Below are 19468 nucleotides of genomic sequence, written 5' to 3'. Positions count from 1 at the left end.
GCAACAGCTCTGCAGGCAAGTGGCCATGGAACCTGGCTGCAGAAATGGCTCCTTGGGCTGGTTTCCAAGGAAACCTGAACTGATGGGGGTTGCCATGGCACCCAAACCCAGCAGTGGGGTCCTTGCAGTGTCCATGGCAACAGTCCCTTGCAATGGCACCACTGCATGTTGGGATGATGATGCACCCTCACAGCTGGCCCAGGGCAGGTCTGGAGTGCTTCTGGTGGCAGCTTGGGCTTGGCACACAGTTGAGGAGGATGTCTGTTTTCAGTGGGGAAACTCAGGAGTTTTAGATTGCTTCAAAAACAAATGAAGGAAAATCCCTCTTTGGCTGTGTGCAGCCACTTCTCCAAGCAAAGCAGGTTCCAGGTGAGTGAGGAGAGAGACCATGGGCTTGGGAAATATGAAGCAAGGTTGTCCACACTGGCTCAGAGCTCAAGGCACCACTTCTCTGAGCAGGCCAGGGCTCCTTAGGAGAGTCCCTGGATCAATATCAGTCACTGAATGCTGCAATCACCTCTTGTGTAATAAGAACAGCAATAAAAAGACACCCTTTAAAATAGGACTACATATTTCCTGGAAGCTCTTTGAACTATTTCTCCATAACTGTCAAAGGAAAACCTCCTAATGAACTACACTGGAGCAGAGGGAAATCAAGGCAGAGCCAGGGTTTGTCAGGACTTGCTTGATCCTCATGAGCCTCACTGTGCATTTGGAGTGAGCCCTTGAACCTCAGGGCCTGGGAGGAGATTGCACAAACCTTGCCAGGAGTCAAAGGCAGAGGAAACACCCCAAGTGTCTCCAGGCATTCATGGCTCCCTCTGAGGTCCCTCTCCAACACAGGCTCCTCATGGACTCCTTGGAGGAGAGAATTTGTGGCCAGGATGGCACAAAAACCTCTCAGACAGTGTGGAAAAGAAAATCTAAAGTACCTTCAACACCTTGAGTGTCTCAAAGCATTAATGAGCCCCATTTCGTGTCAGTACAAAGCTCTCCAGGGACTAATTAACGCAGATAATTGGGGCCATGATTGGACAAATATCTCCCAGAGTCTATCCCAAGGGAAACACCAAATACCTTAAAAGAACTGAAGTACCTTGAAGCATTTATGAGCCCCACTGAGTGGTGTTACTGACAAAGCCTCTCTAAGGACTAATTGCAACACATAATTAGAGGCCATGATTGCACAAAGCTCTCAGAGACTCCAAGGCAAAAGCAAAACCCAAAGTCCTTTGAAAAACCTGCAGTCCCTGGAAGCATGAAGGAGCCCCCAGGACCATTCCTGAGCAAGGCTCCCCAGGGACTCCTTCCAGCAGATCCTTGAGGCCATGGGATGTGGGCTAGGGGAGGATGCTGAGGGCAGGACAAGGGGCTGACAGTGCCCAGCCTGGCTGGGGCTGTGCCAGGAGGCCCCCGTGCCTCAGGACAAGGTGTCTCCTCACAGCCCTTGGTGGCACAGACCCTGCTGTGCCCCAGGGCACCAAGACTTGGCTTCTCTTTGTCCCCACCTGTCATCACTGCCTCCAGTTCTCTGCTCTGCCTGGGGCCTGGGGACACTTTCCCTGTGGTGTCCCTGACAGGGATCTCTTCAAAATACAAGAAACTTCAGTGTTTCAATAGAACTGAGTTCTTAAGGGTTCTTGAGGGTTGTGTGACATCACAAAGCTGGCTTTGACATCACAGAGCTTGCTGTGACATCACAGAGCAGGGTGTGAGGCTATAGAGCAGTGTCTGCTCTCATAGAGGGTGGCTCTGAGGCATCAGAGAGTAGGTTGTGACCTCACCTGGTGGCTGTGTAACATCATAGAGGAGGCTGTGACATCACAGACCAGATTGTGACATCACAGGGTGACTTTGTGACATCAGTCTTCTGCGATGTCACAGCACTGCTGTATGAAATCACAGGGTGACATAGAGTTGGCTCTGTGATATCACAGGGTCAGTGTGATATCACAGGGTCAGTGTGACATCACAGGGGCTGTGTGACATCATGGGGGCAGCATGACATCACAGGGGCTATGTGACATCACAGGGGCTGTGTGACATCACAGGGGCAATGTGACATCACAGGGGCAGTGTGACATCACAGGTGCTGTGTGAGGTCACTGGGGAGGTCACTCTGCCCCGGCCCCCCTCACAGTTCCCCCCAGAGCAGTCCAACCCTGCTCGTGCACAGCGGGGTCCCCTGTCCCCCCGGGTCCCCCAGCCCCGCAGCCTCCCCCAGAGGATGTTCCACGGGATCGACCCCAGAGCCTGACACGGGGACGGGGGGACGGGGCCCTGGGCGTGGGACAGGGGGACAGGGACCCCCCGGCAGCGTCCCCGTGTCCCCCAGGGCCAGAGCCTGGGCCAGGGCTCCTTCACCCTGTTACAAACGAGGCCTTGAGAGCGCTGAAAAACCCCCGGCAAGGGATCAGCCAAAACCAGATTTAATATTAAGGGACAGCAGCACAAAGTTCCTTGGCAAGAGTCACTCTGCTCCTGACTGGACACTTCAGGCACACCAAGGAAACAAAGCAACTACAAAACCAAACAGAATCCAGGCAATAAAACCAGAAATTAACCTGGAACTGTCCCTGTGTGTGCATGTGTGAGTGACACAAGGACAGCAAGGGCAAGGATAAAAGGAACATGGCCTGAAAGCTTAACAGAGCTCAAACTTAACAGGACTTTACTTATACATTAACCTTAACTGATACTTTCAACCTCACAGTTTAGCAAAAGAGCAGAGTATAACAGCATGTAACCTAACTTAAACCTATGACTTCGCAATTTAACAGAGGAATAACACTTAACAATATTGAACTTAACATAAAACTTATACTAAAGGTAACTGCTTAGCAAAAGAAAACCTCTCAGCAGCATTTAACTTCACTTAGGCCTTGTGATTTAACCTTCCCTACAGGCCTGACTGACTCAGCTATCCAAGGCACTCAAGCCCCTCAGAGTGCAGCATTTCTGCCACATTTCTCCAGCACAGGCACTCCTGTGTGCACACAGACACAAAGAGTCAGTGCAAGGCACCTGTGAGCAATTCCCCTGAGGGCAGGAAATGCTCACTGTGGGTCCTTTGGCATCTCCCCAGCGGGTGAAGGGTTGAGCCTGGAGGAGTGGGGGGATCGGCCCAGGCTCCGTCGTTGTTCAGGATCCCCGAGTGCAGCAAACGGGAGAGTTCCCGGCTGGGAGAGGCCCCACTCAGAGGGAGTGGCTGACCCAGGAGAGCTCCAAGGGCTCCTTTTGGAGCGCTGTTTGCAGGGCCCCAAGAGAGGGGCTTCAGTCCCAGCAATGGTTCATCCTGGCCGCACTTGGCATCAGCAGCTTTCTTTGGCAGTGTGAGAACAGGGATGTTGTGCCGCTCAGGGAACACAAACAGGTCCCAGGACTGCTCCTATAGGAACCAGGAGCTGGTTGGGCAGCAGCAGTGCCTGGAGCAGACAGTGTTTGTGATGAGCTGCAGAGGAGCTGAGCCTGGGGCTGTTGGCCAAGGCTGAGGCCCAGGGAGCATTTCTCAGCTGGCAGGGCGGCCTGAGAAGGGGAGGGGGGAATGCAGCAGCACAGGCCCATGGAACCAAGGGACCATTGTGACCCTGTGGGGCCCTGTGAGACCAAGAGACCATTGTGACACTGTGGGGCCCTGTGAGACCAAGAGACCATTGTGACACTGTGGGACCCTGTGACAACAAGGGACCATTGTGACACTGTGGGGCCTCATGGAATCATGGAGAGCACTGTGACGTTGCTGGGCCTCATGGATCCATGGGGACTGTACTGACGCTGTGTGGCTCCATGGAATGTAGGGATCATTGTGACACTGAGAGGCCTCATCAAAACAAGGGGCCATTGTGACAGCGTGGGTCTGCATGGAACCATGGAGACCATTCGGACACTTTGGGGTGTTATGGAACCAAGGGGCCATGGTGACACTGAGGGGCACCATGGAAACACAGAGACCATTGTGACACTCAAGGGACTCATGGAAACGCAGAGACCATTGTGACGCTGTGAGGCCTCATGGAATCAGTGAGACCATTGTGATCCTGGGAGGACCATTGTGATATTGTGGGGCCTCGTGAAACCAAGAGGCCGTTGTGACACTGCAGGTCTTCTTGTAGTCAAGGGGCCATTGTGACACTGCTGGAACCCATGGAATCAAGTCACCATTCTGACACTGCGGGGCCCCATGGATCCAAGGAACCATTGTGACAATATGGAGCCCCACAAAACCAAGGGAACACAAAACAAGTCTGGCTGCTTTGGCCTCCCATAGACTGCCTGACTGGTCCAACTGACCTTTGCATGTTGAGTGTCACTTCTCATCTGCTGCTGAAACACTGAGGCTCTGTGCTTTCCTTCCCAATGGAAAAGAACTGTCCTCCTGCTCTAGGCACCCATGGCCAGAATTGGGATTTCACCTCCAAAGGTCCTTATATCCAGGGATTCTTCCAATAGGAATATTGCCAGGACAAGTCTGTCTGGCAGTGGTTTCACAAGGGTCACCTCTCATCCGTCCCCAAAACATTGGGAAAGGCTCCATGCTCTCCTTCCTAAGGAAAGAACTGTCTGCTTCTCCAGGTGCCCATGGCTGAGATTGGGTTTCCACCTCCAAAATTCCCTAAATCCAAACTCTGCAATTACTGACAATCTAGCTGGCCGTGGCCTGCTGAGGCTCTCACTTGCCTTCCAAACCTTGAGGCTCTGTGCTTTCCTTCCCATGGAAAAGAACTGTCCTTCTCAGCCAGGTGCCCATGGCCACAATTGGGATTTCACCTCCAACACTGCCTGTTTTGACAGACTGGAGGAGATTGTTGGCTCTAAACATTTTGTGTGTGGGGGAGGAAGGGGCAGGTCCAGCCTTGCCCTGCCCTGTAAGCCCAGCCCTGCCCTGCCCTGTGACCCCAATCCCCTCAGGGGCCTTCAGTGGGTTTACGGTTTCTACCTGAAGGGCGGCACCCTGAACCCCCAGCACCGCCGTTCCACCCTGGGCACTGGGGCCCTCTTGGCTCTACTCAGTGCTGCCGCTGTACTCGGGGCACCCTAAACCCCGCTAGGGACCCGTGTCCTCCTACTGCAGGGATTGTGCGCGACTCACACTGCCCCGATCCTCCACGCACCCGGAGCTCCATTCAGGGCTTGCGTGCCAACTCACCAATTCATCTGCCACCTTTACTCAAATTTGGTGCACAGGAAAAACACCAGCCAGATATTTGTAAGAGGTCAAAATGACACAAAATTCTACTGGCAAAGTGCAAAAAATCAAGAACTTTGGAATAGGATTTAACGCAACATCAAATTACACATAAAACACTAATCATAGCAGTAACTTCATTAACTTAGCCCATTTATCCTGGAAACATTAAAACACGTAAGCTGTTAGGGTATCCAAAAATGTTCCATATAAAGAGCATTAGAACAAGAAGAAAGAGAGAGAGACAGAAAGACAGAAGCTCTATAGAAAGACACATATATGACTAACAGCTCCTAGGGTTCCAGTGTGGGTGAGACACAAACCCCAGGAGAGGGCAGAGTCCATACCAGGGGCTCACCTTGTGCTCTATATTTTAAGCCCCCGGGCCCTTGTGAGCCTCCCCCAGGTGGGATTTCTGATCACACAGGCAATCAGGGCTGGGTTAGCACTGTACCCACTGTGTGACTGATTGACAGCTCATCCCACAGTGTCTCAGGACATTGATCTCATCCAGCTTCTGACAGTGACCATGGTGACACAGGGGAACCTCATGGAACCGTGGGTCAGTTGTGACAATGTGGGTCCAAGGACACACCGGGGGATGTCATAGGTAGAATAATGATAGAAGAAAAGTATTACCGCGCCTGAGTGGGCGCTGCTGGTGATAGAGAGACGGTGAATCTTGTTTCTTGAATCAGAAGGCTTGATTTATTAAGATATTATATATAATACATTATGACTATACTAATAAGAATATAGAGAGAGGTTTGCAGAGCAGCTAGGCTAGATAGGAAGAGATAGAAAAGAATCCCAACAAAGCTGTGGCCAAGGACTCAGTCCTCTGGCTTATACTTTGTGATTGGCCCTTAATTATAAACATGGGAACATGAACCAATCACCAATCAAAATAGGTGCCCCTGTTGCATTCACCAGCAGCTGATAATAATTGTTTATGTTCTCCTCTGAGGCTTCAGCCTTCAAGAAGACACAGAAATCTGAAATAAAGGATTTCTGTGAAAAAATGTCTGCGACATCTCACCTTTCTAAATTGTATAAAATAAAAAAAAATGCTGATGTGGAATGAACAGGAAATTTCTTTACCTGTAGAATATACAATAACTAACAAATCACTAGAACAATGCTACAATATAAGAAAAATGCAAAATACAATGCAAAGAGAATTTGAGTCCATGCAGCTGAGTTTCAGGAACAGTCCAAGAGCCAAAGTTGTTTCCCTTGGAATATCTGAGAGTCCTTTTTGGTCCTGAAAACAACTTGCTGCAAAAGGAATCCCATCAATAGTTATCAAAAAACCATTGACAGTCATAACACAATTTTTAAACAGTTTGTGGAATGTCCTTTCTGGCCCTTCAATGCTTCAGAGCTGCTGCCCGCTGTTTTCAATCTTTTTTATTTAATTTTAATTTTTTTTTTTTTATTGAAAAACAAAAGAGCAGCACCCGAGCAGAGCAGTGCCAGACAAGGAAAGGCCCTGGGGGCTCTGTCCCATACTGGACCAGGAACCCCAAAACTGGCTCACAAAGGGGGACCAGGACCGGTAGGAGAAACCAGAGTCCCCAAAAACATAAGGAGGCCACGCAGTGGGACCAGCCCAGGAATTTTTTGAGCCCAACGGCCCAGGCCAAACCCATGAGGAAGGCTCTGCATTCCTGCAGGCCTGAACCCTGCTGCCAGTACAATGGCAGCACGGGTAGTGAGACGCTTCCTTTCCCCTAAACCACTGAGGCATGCCAGCAGCAGGGAAATAGAAGCTGCCCCGAGAATCTTCATCTTGGGTCTGGGAATGTTTGTTTCCCACAGCAACATGTCACCACCCCCACCGGGCTGGGGACCAGAGGCAGAAATTTCGGGAGCCCCCTCCCCCTCGCCGCTAGGGCACAAGATGGGCGGCAGAGATGGCAGCCTCTATGGGACAGCAACCGAAACACCACCCCCCAAACCGCCGAGCTTGAAAGCCGGCAGCTGGACTGCCGCAAGAGTCAGCTGGCGGGCAGCCCCCGCTCCACTGAAGGAGAGACCAGACTCCGGGGCCGCTTCCTGGAGCGGGCCCGGGGCTGGCGGGCCGGCCATGGGGGGCGCTGGGCCAGGGTGGGGGCCCACGGGGCTGTGGATGACGCTGGGGCTGGCCTGGAACGCGGCAGTGACTCTGGCCACGGAGGAGCCGGCCGAGGAGGGAATCACGCTGATCGTGGGATCAGCCGCGGGCTGCTCCGAGAGTCCCGCAGGTTCAGCGCCGTTTTCTGCCGCTGACTCTGGGACTGTCTCGGCTTGAAGCGGCGGGGATGCGCGAGAACCCACCTCCGCCGCGTCCCCCAGCCCTGAAAGCAGCGGCAGGCACGACACGGGGCCGGCGCCGTGCCCCGCCGCTGACTCCGGGGTCTGCTGCAGAGGCGCAGTCGCAGTCTCCTTCGGAGCGCAAACAGGCAGCAGCGGAGCCGGGAGAAGCGGCGGGGCATCGCTGTTGCTTAGCAACAGGTCAATCGCCGAAAGTGCTGTTCTCTTCTGCCTTCTCCGACACAGGCTCTGGCGGGGGCGGGGAGGCCGGTGAAACCGCGGGCGGGACCTCCTGGAGTGACGGCTCTAGCAGGGGCGTGGAGGAAGCCTCGGAGACCGGTGCCGCTCCGATGTGTGAAGGAGGCGGAGTCTGAGAGGCCGGCGCTGGCTTGAGCGGCCACTCCCATCCCCCCGGAAAGAGAGAAGGGGGGGGAGGACAACACTCCATCTGAGCATGCTCCGGAGCAAGAGTAAAAAAAACTTCTTCGCGCCGCGAAGTTTCAGCCCCCCGCGCCGCGAAGCAGGGGGGGGCGAAAAGCCCAAAGTCATCACCCATGGGGTCTTCTGCCAAGGGCGGTGGAAACGGAGCTTGTCCATAACAGTTAGAGATCCATTGAAAACAAGCTGCTCTGCGCTTCAGGACTGGGAAAAGCTTTATAAATGCTGGGTAGATAGAAGGCAACACGCGTCCCTGACTGTAGACGCACTGGATAATTGAGTCCATGCACTCCCAGACGAAAACATCTAAAGCGTACAGGACATCAGTAAAAAACCCAAAAAGCTTTGCCCATCGAAAGAACCCATAGATATCTGTTTCTGACAAAAAGCAACCATCTTCTCTGCACCAATATTTCCAGAGGGCAATAAGCTTTTCCTCTGAAGCGGAGAACTGAATGTCTTCTGGCAAGGCATGTGTCTGCCAAACAAACAGCCACAAGCTATGAAGGGCTGGTTCATCAGGGATAGAAAAGCCCACAGTACCTTCTAAAAGAGTCCAGCTTGCTCTGGCCAGCTCCACAGGTCTGCTGCCCTTTTCCATCATCTTTCCTGATGGTTTTCCAGAAGAAGGTTCTGTTGTGGTCAGCCTTGGCTGTGAACTCTGTCCAAATCAGGATCTTCAGTTCTTCAGCTCCTGGCTTGAATCCACTTTCTTTGGTCACTTCAAAGCAACCATCAAATGCCACACATACAGGATTTTACCCAGTGCAGCAATTTTGCTCCTCTGGTCTTATTAAATTAATTTTTGCTCTGACACGTCGGGTCACCAGATATTACCGCGCCTGAGTGGGCGCTGCTGGTGATAGAGAGACGGTGAATCTTGTTTCTTGAATCAGAAAGCTGAATTTATTAATATAAGATATAATACATTATAGTTATACTAGAAAGAATAAGGAGAGAGGTTTGCAGAGCAGCTAGGCTAGCTAGGAAGAGATAGAAAAGAATCCCAACAAAGCTGTGGCCAAGGACTCAGTCCCCTGGCTTACACTTTGTGATTGGCCCTTAATTATAAACATGGGAACATGAACCAATCACCAATCAAAATAGGTGCCCCTGTTGCATTCCCCAGAAGCTGATAATAATTGTTTATGTTCTCCTCTGAGGCCTCAGCCTTCCAGAAGACACAGAAAACTGAAAGAAAGGTTTTCTGTGAAAAAATGTCTGCGACAGAAAAGCCTTTTGAAATGAAGCCTTGTTCAGCCACATCAATAGCTGGCCTATCATCTCTTCTGTGTGCAACTAAGCAGTTACAAGTTCCCATGTGAAGCTATTTTGAGAATGAGACTTTGTGACCATTCTATTCTGAGGGTGAAAAACAAATGCACCTGCAATAACAAGTAATTTGTCCCATGAGAATCAGTGAAGAGGTAAACAATAGAGAGATTTGATGCACAAGTAAAATCTATTTTATTAACCAATAATCGACTAACTGATAAGAAACCTTTGAATGAACTAAAGGTGCACACAAGGTCTGTTAAACTGTGTAAAATGAGTTGTATGAATAAAGAATAAAGAGTTCTTCTCCATCTTAGCTTAGTCCTATGGGATTTCAGTTCCCCCCTTCTTGATGGCTTTGGGTTCTCCCTTCTTTGGAGCTTTGGGTTCCGCCTTCTTTGGGTCTTTGTCTTCCTTCTTCTCTGGGATCTTGGTTTCCTTCCTCTCTGATGCTTTGGTGTCCTTCTTCTCTGATGCTTTGATTTTCTTCCCTTCTGATGCTTTGCTTTCCTTCCTCTCTGGGATTTTGGTTTCTTTTTTTGGAATTTTGGTTTCCTTATTCTCTCGGGTCTTGGTTTTCCCCTTTGCTGGTATTGGAGGTTGCTTGCCAACAGAGACACTCTTCTTTCCCTTCTTCTGCCTCTCTTCCTCCTTCCTCCTCTCTTCCTCCTCTAAGGCTTTTGCCTCCTCCTCGACCTTTTGAGCTGGCTCCTTCAGCTCCCTTCTGCAGACAAAACAGAAAATATGGCTGAGAGTCCCACCAGAACCTTGGGCTCCCTCGTCCTGGCTGGCCCTGCACTTCATTCCTTGACCCTGAGGCCATTTCCGTGAATTCTCCTCAACCCACAGAGGTTGGGAACATCCCAAGTGAGGGCATGGGTGGAAGGGGACCTCCAGGACCGGCCAAACCTGAGCTTTGCCATCATAAGGTCTTGACTGTGCAAGCTCCCTCTGAAGGCACAGCCAGACCCCTCCAGCCCCTGCCAAAGGCTGATCCAGCAGCTCTCTGCACTGGTGCCTGGAAACGCCCTTTGTCTCTTGGCTTCCCAGTTTAAAGCAGAGCACAGATTGCTGACATCTGCTTAGCTCTCCTACAGTTCTTACTCAGCTCATTCAGCCCCCTTCTCCCTGGGCATAGCTGAAGCATGATTTTAAAGAGTTCAGATTTCAGCTGAGGGTTAGAAGCAATTCCCATTGATCAGGATGTAGGTTAGATAGGCAGACCATAGGTTAATGATTATGAGATGCTTAAGCTGGAGCAGATTGTTCTATTGTTTACCATTAGGAGAGGGAAGTGGAGGAAGTGAACTGTTATAAGAACATCTTGAAACCAGTAGAACAATGGTTAGCACCTGGGCTTGATGTCAATCAATCACTAAGCAGGGGACCTTGGATGGTGCCAGAGGGTCACAGAGACCTGATGAAGACATTCCTGACTTCATCCCCTAAGACCACTGACCCAATTCGAGACACCAACCCAATTCAAGGGAAGAATTGCACAGGAGTGAAGGACCAATGACCTCATTTGAATACAGAGCAGGGATGGGAGGTGCTGGGGTTGTGCAGATGTATTGTGTGTAAGATCTTGGGAAATAAAGAGAGGGCAAAGAACCTTGGACAGCGCGGTCACGCCTTTTAGGGACGGCTCTGGTGCCGCCCGCCGGTGTTAATAAACATCCCACTGTCTAACTTTAATTAGTTAGAGAGTCTCTGCCCGTGATCTTCGGTTTTAACGACTCCTAGCCTGCTCCTTCATGAGAACAATCCTATCAGTCAGAAAGCAAAGGCTGCAGGAACTCCTCTCCTGCAAGACAGGCTCTTGTCGGGCAGATTTCCTGCTGGAACCCAGCTGGGACCAAGCAAACCAGTGCTGGCTGCCATGGAAACCACTGGAAGCAGCCTCGTCCGTCTCCTCCCCATGAAACCAACTTCAGCCTGGCCTGAAGAAGTCCTGATGCACAGGCTTGCTTTAAGCACCTCCACTCCCAGCTCCACACTTGGCCTGTGTGTCCTGAGCTGGGCTGCCTTGCTGGAGCTGAGCTTCTCCTGTGCTTGCCTACGGCTGCAGCTGCAGGGGAGCCTAAAGCACAGGAGTTTTTCTGGCTGCTATGCCACCATAAGGAGAACCCTGGCAGATCAGCAGTGCAAGGACTTCATCTGTGGCAGGAGCAGGACCCAAAGCAAGGTTTGCTCTGTGCCCCACGCCTGCCCATACCACAATCACACTGTTCTGGTGAAGAAGGCAGATGATGAAGAAGATGCCACTCAACACCATGGACTTCAAGACACCTCTAAATGCGGTGCCAAGGCAGGCCCAGAGCCCAGCTCCCCGCAGAGAGCAGCTAAGCCAGGAGGGCTCAGCACTCAAATAGAGAAGATGATGTTCTGTCTCAACAGAAGAAGGTCCTTCCTCTCTTGGCAGCCAGGGAGCTCAGAGTGGCCATCCCTATGTTGCTGCTGGCCTTTGCTCTGCAGCTCCTCTGAGCTCAGAGGCCTTGGAGCAGGGAAGCCCTGCAGGGACAATAACCCGTGGCAGAGCAGGAACCCACGGAAGGCTGACTCACCTGTCCCTGAGAGAGGCCTGAGAGCCACAGTTGATCTCCTGGGGGCTCAGGGAGGAGCTGACACGTGAGGCCGCCCTGGGCACCAGCACCTCAGAGGTGGAGCCTCCCTCCATGTGGCACAGCTCCGGGACATTGCAGGTGGTGTTGAGGTGGCCAGAGAAGGTGGAGGTGACCTGCTGGCTCTCTCCTGGCTGCAGCACACCTGGCAGTGGCAGGATATTGAAAGACTGGATGGAAGACAAGTGAGATTGAGGTGTTGAGCATGGAAATGGATGCAGAAGAGCATCTTGGAGCTGTAGCCAGAGGGGCCTATTCCCCAAACACTGCCAGAATCACCCTCACCTCATCCTGCATCCATGCCATTGACCAGTGCAGGGACCATGGGGAAAATCTTCTCCCATACTCACAGCACAATGCATTAATTAGTACATTACATGAAAGTGAACTAGGATGTCTCCTGGCAGTAGAAATTCTCTCTGATGCACAATTTGCCATTACAAAGTTTCAAAACCTCCTGCTTTTAGAAAAGGAGGAGACTCAGAGTGAGAGCTCTTGGAGCTGAGGGAAGGAGTCCAGTCCAGCTCATCTGACTCCTGAGGCTCTTCCCCTCTCTCTCTGATTTAAATGCTTCTTTCTCAAGGTGCTACAGCAAAAGCTCCTGCAACAATTTCCTGTGGAGCACTTGAGGAGTTCCAGGGGGAGCAGTGCCCTCCACAGGTGCTGCACAGCATCCTTGGGCAGCCCTGCAACGTGTCCTGCACGGCCTCTCCAACAAGCAGCTGCTCCAGCAGCACTTTGCGATGGCCTGCAGGGATGGGAGGCCCCTCTGTGGCCAATGCTGAGGGCCCCCAGTGGCACTGGCAGCTCCAGCCCTGCTTGCCACACTGACAATGGGCAAGGGAGTCAGATTCCCTCTTGCCTTCTCTGCTCCCAGGGCAGTGTGCGCCACGTCCAGGGAGCACCTGAATCCCTCCAAGCCTCGAGGCAGGTGAGGGTGCTCAGGACTTGGTGCTGGCACCCAAAAAACAAGCCATTTTCTGTGCTGGGAGGAAGAGACAGCCCCTCTGCAAAGTCTGCCTTTGTCAGACAGCTCCAGGGCCAGCAGTGCAATAGCAGCTCTGGGTGAAAGCAGAGCCCTGCAAACAGGGAGTCTGGCTGCCTTGGGAAGAGGGTCCATGGAGATCAGCATAATCCCAGCTTGCTCTGTGAGGGAAGCTGGAGGTGTTACCATGATGATGCAGAGAAAAGCCTCATCTTACACTGGGAAGGAAACAAGGCAAAAAAATCCCACACTCAGCACAGGCCTGTAGGATCTGAGCCAGCTTCTCCAAGGAAAACTCTCCTATTTCTCCCTCCCCCTCAGCCCATGTCCAGCCACGTGCCCTGCTGCCCAGCCCACTGTCAGGGCACAGCACAGCAGGGCAGCAAAAAGGGAGCTCAGCATGAGCAGGACTTGGTGCTGGCAGGCTGGGGAGGCAAAGCAAGCAGTCGGTGTACAAGAAAATCTACCTCTGCTCCTGAAGAGTGGGTAAAATCCTGCACTTCTTTCAGGGCTCTGGCTGCCTCCTCCTGTCCAGTCCTGAAGTGCCTCCATCGAGTTGCCGCACAATCCAGACTGGTTCTCCTCTCCTTCGGTGGCTGGGGTTTGAATTTAGGTGGGTGGAGCTCATCTCTGGAAAATAAATAACTATGAACAGGGACCTGCAGTGGGAGAGAGGGAGGGAGGGACACCTGCACGAGCAGCTCCTGGCCAGGATGCAGCCCCTGGCTGGGTGCTGGCTCGTTGGACTGAGAAATGGTTTGATCCAGCCCTTCCCAATCCAGGCTGGGGCAGGTCTGTTCTAAAGGCAGCCCAGGGATGGCACTGAGGTGCTGCAGCAGCTGCAACTGCTCGCATTGAGCAATTACAGAGGACAGGCATTTACACCTGGTGGGGATGCAAAAAGCACAGTGGGAGAGGAAAAGACAGAGAAGGCAGCAAAAAGGTGAGATTTGAGACACCGAGGGGCAGACCCAGCCAGTGCCCAGCCAGCACAGCCCACCCAGTGCCCAAGGCCAGAAACTCTGCAGCTCCACCAGGGATTTATCAGGAATGTTCCCCTGACACCGCTGGGGGGTTGGTTGACATTTTACAACACTCCCAGGTGACTCAGGTCGCATTCCCCATCCATCCTTCCTTCCATCCATACATACACAGGCTGTGGTGCTGGGATCCTGCCAAGCTCTGCCAGCCTTGGGCTTGGGGAGATTTCTGCCAGCCGTCCTGAGCTCCGTAATTGTGCTCTCTGTTCCAGGAAGCAAGCAAGAAAGATTTTAAAAAACCCAAAACAAACCACAACAGAGAAACCTAAAAAACCTTCAACAGCTCAACCCTGCTCAAGTTATTTCTTTAGGGACAGCTACCACTCTCCAGCTGAAATGCTGGGCTTTTGGGGAAAAAGAAAATTACATGTTCACCTCCAAATTGAAAAGGATTAAGCTAAGAGAACCTTTCAAACTAAAAGTTACTGTCCGAAAGGTTTTATCTTTGCAAGAAATCTCTAGGTAAGACCAGCCTGACGGTTAAACAACTGGTTCTTCTGGTGGGGAGAAACCCTCCTCTTTAAGGGAAGCAGCCTGATAGTTAAAAGCAACTGTTTGCTCAAACTTCAGGCTCCCTGGCACAGCCTGCATTGCCTTTCCTTCCTGTTCACTGATTTACAGGCAGTGCCACGACGGCCCGGGTTCAGATGTTTGGTGCCATCCGGGGAATTTGGCATTGCCATTTCCATATGTTTTAATCAAAGTTTCAGTCCTTGCAACCACTCTTCAAATGCCAGCTTTCCTTTCTTTTACAGAAAGCTCAAGGTTCCCAGAAGACTTCTGACATCCTCTCTTGCGCTCAGAGAGATGACATTTTCAAACAGATGTTTCCAAAGTTACCAGCATTTGAAAGAATAATGACCTCAAATGCCCCCTGGATTCCAGCTGAGCCCAACTCCATTCTGTGTCAGACACTGAGATTCCCACCTCTAAGGCAGGAGCTGTTTGTGCCCCCGTCCCTCCTGTCCTTCTCCCCAGCAGCCTGTGCCTGTTTTCCCCGGCAGAATCCCTGTCCCTGTGCACCCTGCCAGGAGCAGCTGCACACAGGCTCACATCTCCCCTTGCCCTCACCAGGGGGTTTCTCTCATCCCCGAACACGCCGATGAGAACGTTGGTGCGATGAGTGCCCAGGGCCTGCACTGCCACCACAACTGGGATCTCTGCTGTGCTCTGGGGCTGCACAATCCCACAGGGCTTGGGGCTGGAGTAGAGCACAGCAGAGTCCTCCTTGCGCTTCTGGAAGGGACACAATGAAACGCAGATTCAGAGGGACCTCTCAAGAAACTGTAGGCTCCTTAACATCCACCACAACAGAAACTTACACACACCTTTAAAGCTCCCCAGGACAAAGGTCAAAGGCACAAACAAGATGCAAGAATTGTAGGGTTAGCACTCCCAGGGGATCCTGCAAGGAGGCTGCCAGCACAGGCACTGGTGTCTGTGGGTGCAGCAGCTTTTCACAACCCTCTAAGATCTCCCACAGGAAAACACCCTGAGGACTAGAGCATCAACTGTTTTTTCAGGAGCTTAAACTGCCTCCTAAAGTTTACAGTTGGGTAGGATCCTGCTCTCAGCAGATCTTTAAGACTGAATAGAAAGCAGCAAGGTCTTATCCAAACCCTTTGTTCCCCTAATAATCTCCTCAGGAATATTTGACAGGAGGAGGTGGATGTGATGCCAAACCTGGGGAATAAGCCCGTAGCAGCCAGGAAGGTGGCTGGGATTCCTAATGAGGATCTTTCTCTCGTAGGGCACCTTCAGGTGGCACTCATCACACAGCACCACTGGGGAGGACACTTGGAGCTCAGGAACGAGACATCTGGGCAAAGAGATGACCCCAGGACAATCAGAGATACTGAGAGAATGGAGAATGCCTACCCCCAAAGACTGTGAAATGGAGCAGAACCCATTGGTCACTGTCAAATGCATATTGAAGAGCCCTACAGGGATAAATTGCCTTCTACCTCTTCCCACTCCCACATGTCTTGTCAAGGAGGGGCAAACCCTGAGAGGCAGCACCCAGAGGCTGCCAAGCGCCCCAGGCAGAGCACTTTGCCCCACAGCTGCCTCAGCCCCTCCTTTACCCAAGAAGGCTTGCAAGGACTCCTGCAACAGTGCCAGTGACCCACGAGCGCTGGGGGAGCCTTCCCAACAAGGATCAGTGCTCCCTAAGGCTCAAGGAACACACAGCTCCAGGGTCTCAGTAAAACTGACTCCCTTCTCTGCCATTGTGCTGTTGCCCTGCCTGAGAACTCAGCTCTTTGCCCCAGCCCTGGAGGGCACGAGACAGCAGCTGCCCCACAGAGGGGCTGATCAGCCCCTGCCAGGCCCTGCAGCTCCCTGGCTCCTTCACTGCACAGCTCCAGGCACTGCCTGGCCCCAGCTCCACCTGCTGTACACAGTGGCAGCCCAGGCACTGCCTGGATGGCTCTGCCTGGCACAGGGAACAGCACCAGGGAGCTGCATCCCTCTGGGCATCACACTGACACCCACAGCAGCACAGCAGCATGGAATTCTGCTGCAGCAACAACGACTTTTGCTCTCAACTCTGACAACATTAAAGCTCAAAACGGGAAGCAGAGGGAAGGACAAAAACTGGAGCTGACCTGCCACATCAAGGGCTGCTTTCCCCTTGTCACACCTTGCCCTCCCCACTCTTGCTGGGAGCCACTTCTCCCCTGCCATGTGCCCTCATGGACAGAGGCAGAGCCTGACTCTCAGCAGCTGCTTGGTGTGGCCCAAACCAGTGCACCGTGCTCACAGCCAGCACAACTCCACCTCTTGCAGCCTGAAGGAGAGGAGGCCCTCAGGAAATTTGTTCCACCTCAAGCACCAAAAACAAGGCCAATCAATGATATCATTCCTGGTGCCTTTAGAAGAGGGCCCAGGACCGTGCTGGGCTGTGAGCAAACGTGCTTTTCACCACGGGCTGCTGCCCAAGCACTGCTGTTCTCGTGTCCAGCTGGCACAACATGAGGACATTCAGCAGCACTTCTCCTTGGCAGCTGCAGCCAGCACAGCCTGGGCAAGGCAGTGCCTGGGGGAGGCCAGGCAAGGGCTGGTACCTGGCTGTGATGATCAGGGATGCCACTCCCTTGCCAATACCCTCCAGGTCCACCAGCAATCTCCGGTAGAACTCCATCACCGTGTTGGAGCACAGGGTCACCTGGTGGAAGAGAAGAACAGTCAATGCTTCCTTACAAAAGCTCATTACCCACGGGTGATAACCTCCAGTTCCTGAGGGAGGATTTGCCCTTCATTCTTCTGCTGCTCCATGTGTAGAGCACAGTCTCAGAGTAACAAAAGCCTTCTGGCAATACCACATTTGTTAAACACACCTTGCTATAAGGGCACAGGTCAGTGTTGGGAAATTTAGGAGACTAGAGAATGGAAAAGTACAAGACTGTGGCTAATTCCAAGTCCTGCACCTGTGAGATAGCGTGTCCTTGGGCCTAGCTGTAGTAGGATAACAAATAGTGAGAGAGACATGAGAAAAGAGAGATGTAACCCCTAAAGAAATGAGGAAGAGTTAATGGTATAGTTTAACCAATAGATTGCTTGGCTTACAGAATATTCATAAGCTTATTATTTGCTGTATAAGTGTTTGAAGCTTTCTTCAATAAACTGGACCTGTGATGAACCACCTGGTGTCCTGGTCCCCTTCCTATGTCAGGTCAGCTACGTTAAAACATTAGACTACAGCTCCATGCAACACTGCATTCAAATTAAGGGGCCAATTTCTCATCTGACTACAAAGACATCCATGCCGAGGAAATCTGACTCGACCACAACGAGTTCAGCTTTACAGCAGGAGGCTGAGGGCAAAGTGTGGCCCAGCAGGTGCTGGGCAGTTCATGGCTGCCCTTGGACCCTGACCCCAGGCTGGCTCTGAGAACTCCGGCCCCACGCCAGGAGTGGGGAACTGCCCCGGGCTGGGCATTGACCAGAGGCAGAACCCTCAGAACTGCCCCAGGGTGAGCACTGACCAGAGGCAGAACCCTCAGAACTGCCCCAGGGAGGGCATTTACCACAGGCAGAACCCTCAGAACTGCCCCAGGGTGGGCATTTACCACAGGCAGAACCCTCAGAGCCTCTTGCTCTACGCCGCAAGAGACAAGCCACCAACGGGACCAGGCAGAGGAGAAAGGAGGAGGATCTCTGTCTTGAAGTTCCACAAGGAAGGGTTTATTCCAAGCAAAAGGGTCAAAGCCAAAAGAGCCCTGGACACTCCCGTGCAAGGGCTTTTGTACAGATACAAATCAGAGGGTGAATACAAACAGCAAGCCAAAAGGGAATCCTCAGGGGAGCACTGAGGGGATTACATCAAGTGTCTGGGGCCACTTTGGGTAGGAGGGTGGGGAGGATGGCTCACTTGGGCCAATGGGGCCTCCAGGAATAGGGGAATTCCAAAGGGGCATTGCAGACAGGGATTGGCTCCAGGTTAAATTGGCAAAGAAGGTTGGGGAACAAAAGGGGCTGGGTTTGACAGGCAGGGAAAGAGCTGGAACAAGGGGCAGGGAATGGCATGAGGGACAGCTTTGAGGGAGGCTAAAACCCAGGGGTAAACCAACTCAGGGAGAACACGGGGTACCACAGAACAAACCACTTAACAAGGAATCAATACAATAAATTTGAACCGCTACACATGGCTGCAGAGTTTTTTGTCTCCACTGGAGCTTCCTGCAGTGAACACAAATCATTCTGCTGCCCAGGAGGGGGGAAATGACACCACAAAGAAAAGCTCACTGCTTGATACAATGACATCTCTCTAACAGCCACCTTCTGCCCTCATCCTTGCTCTGCCCCATTGCAATCAAATCAATCGCTCTCAAAAACACAAGAATGGCTTCAGGCCTTGACCATAAGGTCTGTGAACTCAGGCATATGATTTTGGAAAGCAAACAGTGCTCTTTGAGGAACATCCCGAGTAAGCCAGCCAGCAGAGGCGTCCCAGCAGTGCAGATCTCTCAGTGCCAGCATGCTCCAAGCTGGCACCAGAGCTAAAGCCCTCCCACCCTGCAGTGCAGCTCCAGCCCTGGTGCTGCAGCGGCTGTGGCTGGGCTCTTGCCGTACCTCGATGTCCCGGTGTCCCTGGGGGAGGATGGTGCCTCCGCTGGGATTGATGGTGAACTCCCTGGGCTCCACATGGAAATGGATTCCCTTGCTCCAGGCCGGGTCGGTGTCCCTGCGGATCTGATCCACGCTGTCCACAGCCGGCTGCGTGCCATCGTCCGACATGCGGAGCTGGAACGTCAGGGGCACCGCGGAGCTGTTGGTGAGGCGGCAGCGCTGCGTGTAGGGAAAGCCTGGGCAAGGACACAAATATCCATTCAGGCACCCAGCAGGCCATGATCCTGGGGGCAAGATCCTGGCAGGATCAAAGTGGCATTGGAGTGGAGCTCTCTATGATCTGAACTACAGCTCACCCAGAAGCTGCGTGAGGAATTAATCGTCACTTAGCTCCCTTTGACACAGATTCCAGACTGCAGCCTTGAAAATGCCCACTCCTAGCCCTGCTGAACACTGCAAGCTTCTCTCTTTGTGATGGGGCCAAGCTCCCTCACCTGCCCCAAACCAGCACCAGTTCTCTCTCAGTGATGAGTGTGCACCCAGACCCAGCATTTACTCT

General features: G+C 52.4%; 1 protein-coding gene across 1 annotated transcript in view; it reads right to left on the bottom strand.

Annotated features, from left to right (window-relative positions):
* Positions 1–5558: 5558 nt before the first annotated feature.
* LOC131562099 (hydrocephalus-inducing protein-like) overlaps positions 5559–19468 on the bottom strand; it is a 30760-nt gene continuing 16850 nt past the window's right edge. The window contains exons 9-15 of the mRNA XM_058811673.1: positions 18913–19145; positions 16905–17005; positions 15595–15658; positions 14911–14973; positions 11820–11984; positions 7307–7588; positions 5559–5600 (exon numbers count right to left, since the gene is read on the bottom strand). Of these exons, the coding sequence (XP_058667656.1) occupies positions 5559–5600; positions 7307–7588; positions 11820–11984; positions 14911–14973; positions 15595–15658; positions 16905–17005; positions 18913–19145 (950 nt within the window). The remainder of the gene's footprint in view (positions 5601–7306; positions 7589–11819; positions 11985–14910; positions 14974–15594; positions 15659–16904; positions 17006–18912; positions 19146–19468) is intronic.

This window comes from Ammospiza caudacuta, chromosome 10 (genome assembly GCF_027887145.1).
Source record: "Ammospiza caudacuta isolate bAmmCau1 chromosome 10, bAmmCau1.pri, whole genome shotgun sequence".
NCBI lineage: Eukaryota > Metazoa > Chordata > Aves > Passeriformes > Passerellidae > Ammospiza > Ammospiza caudacuta.
The sequence above is the reverse complement of the archived record's forward strand: the minus strand, read 5'-3'. Positions and strand labels throughout refer to the sequence as shown.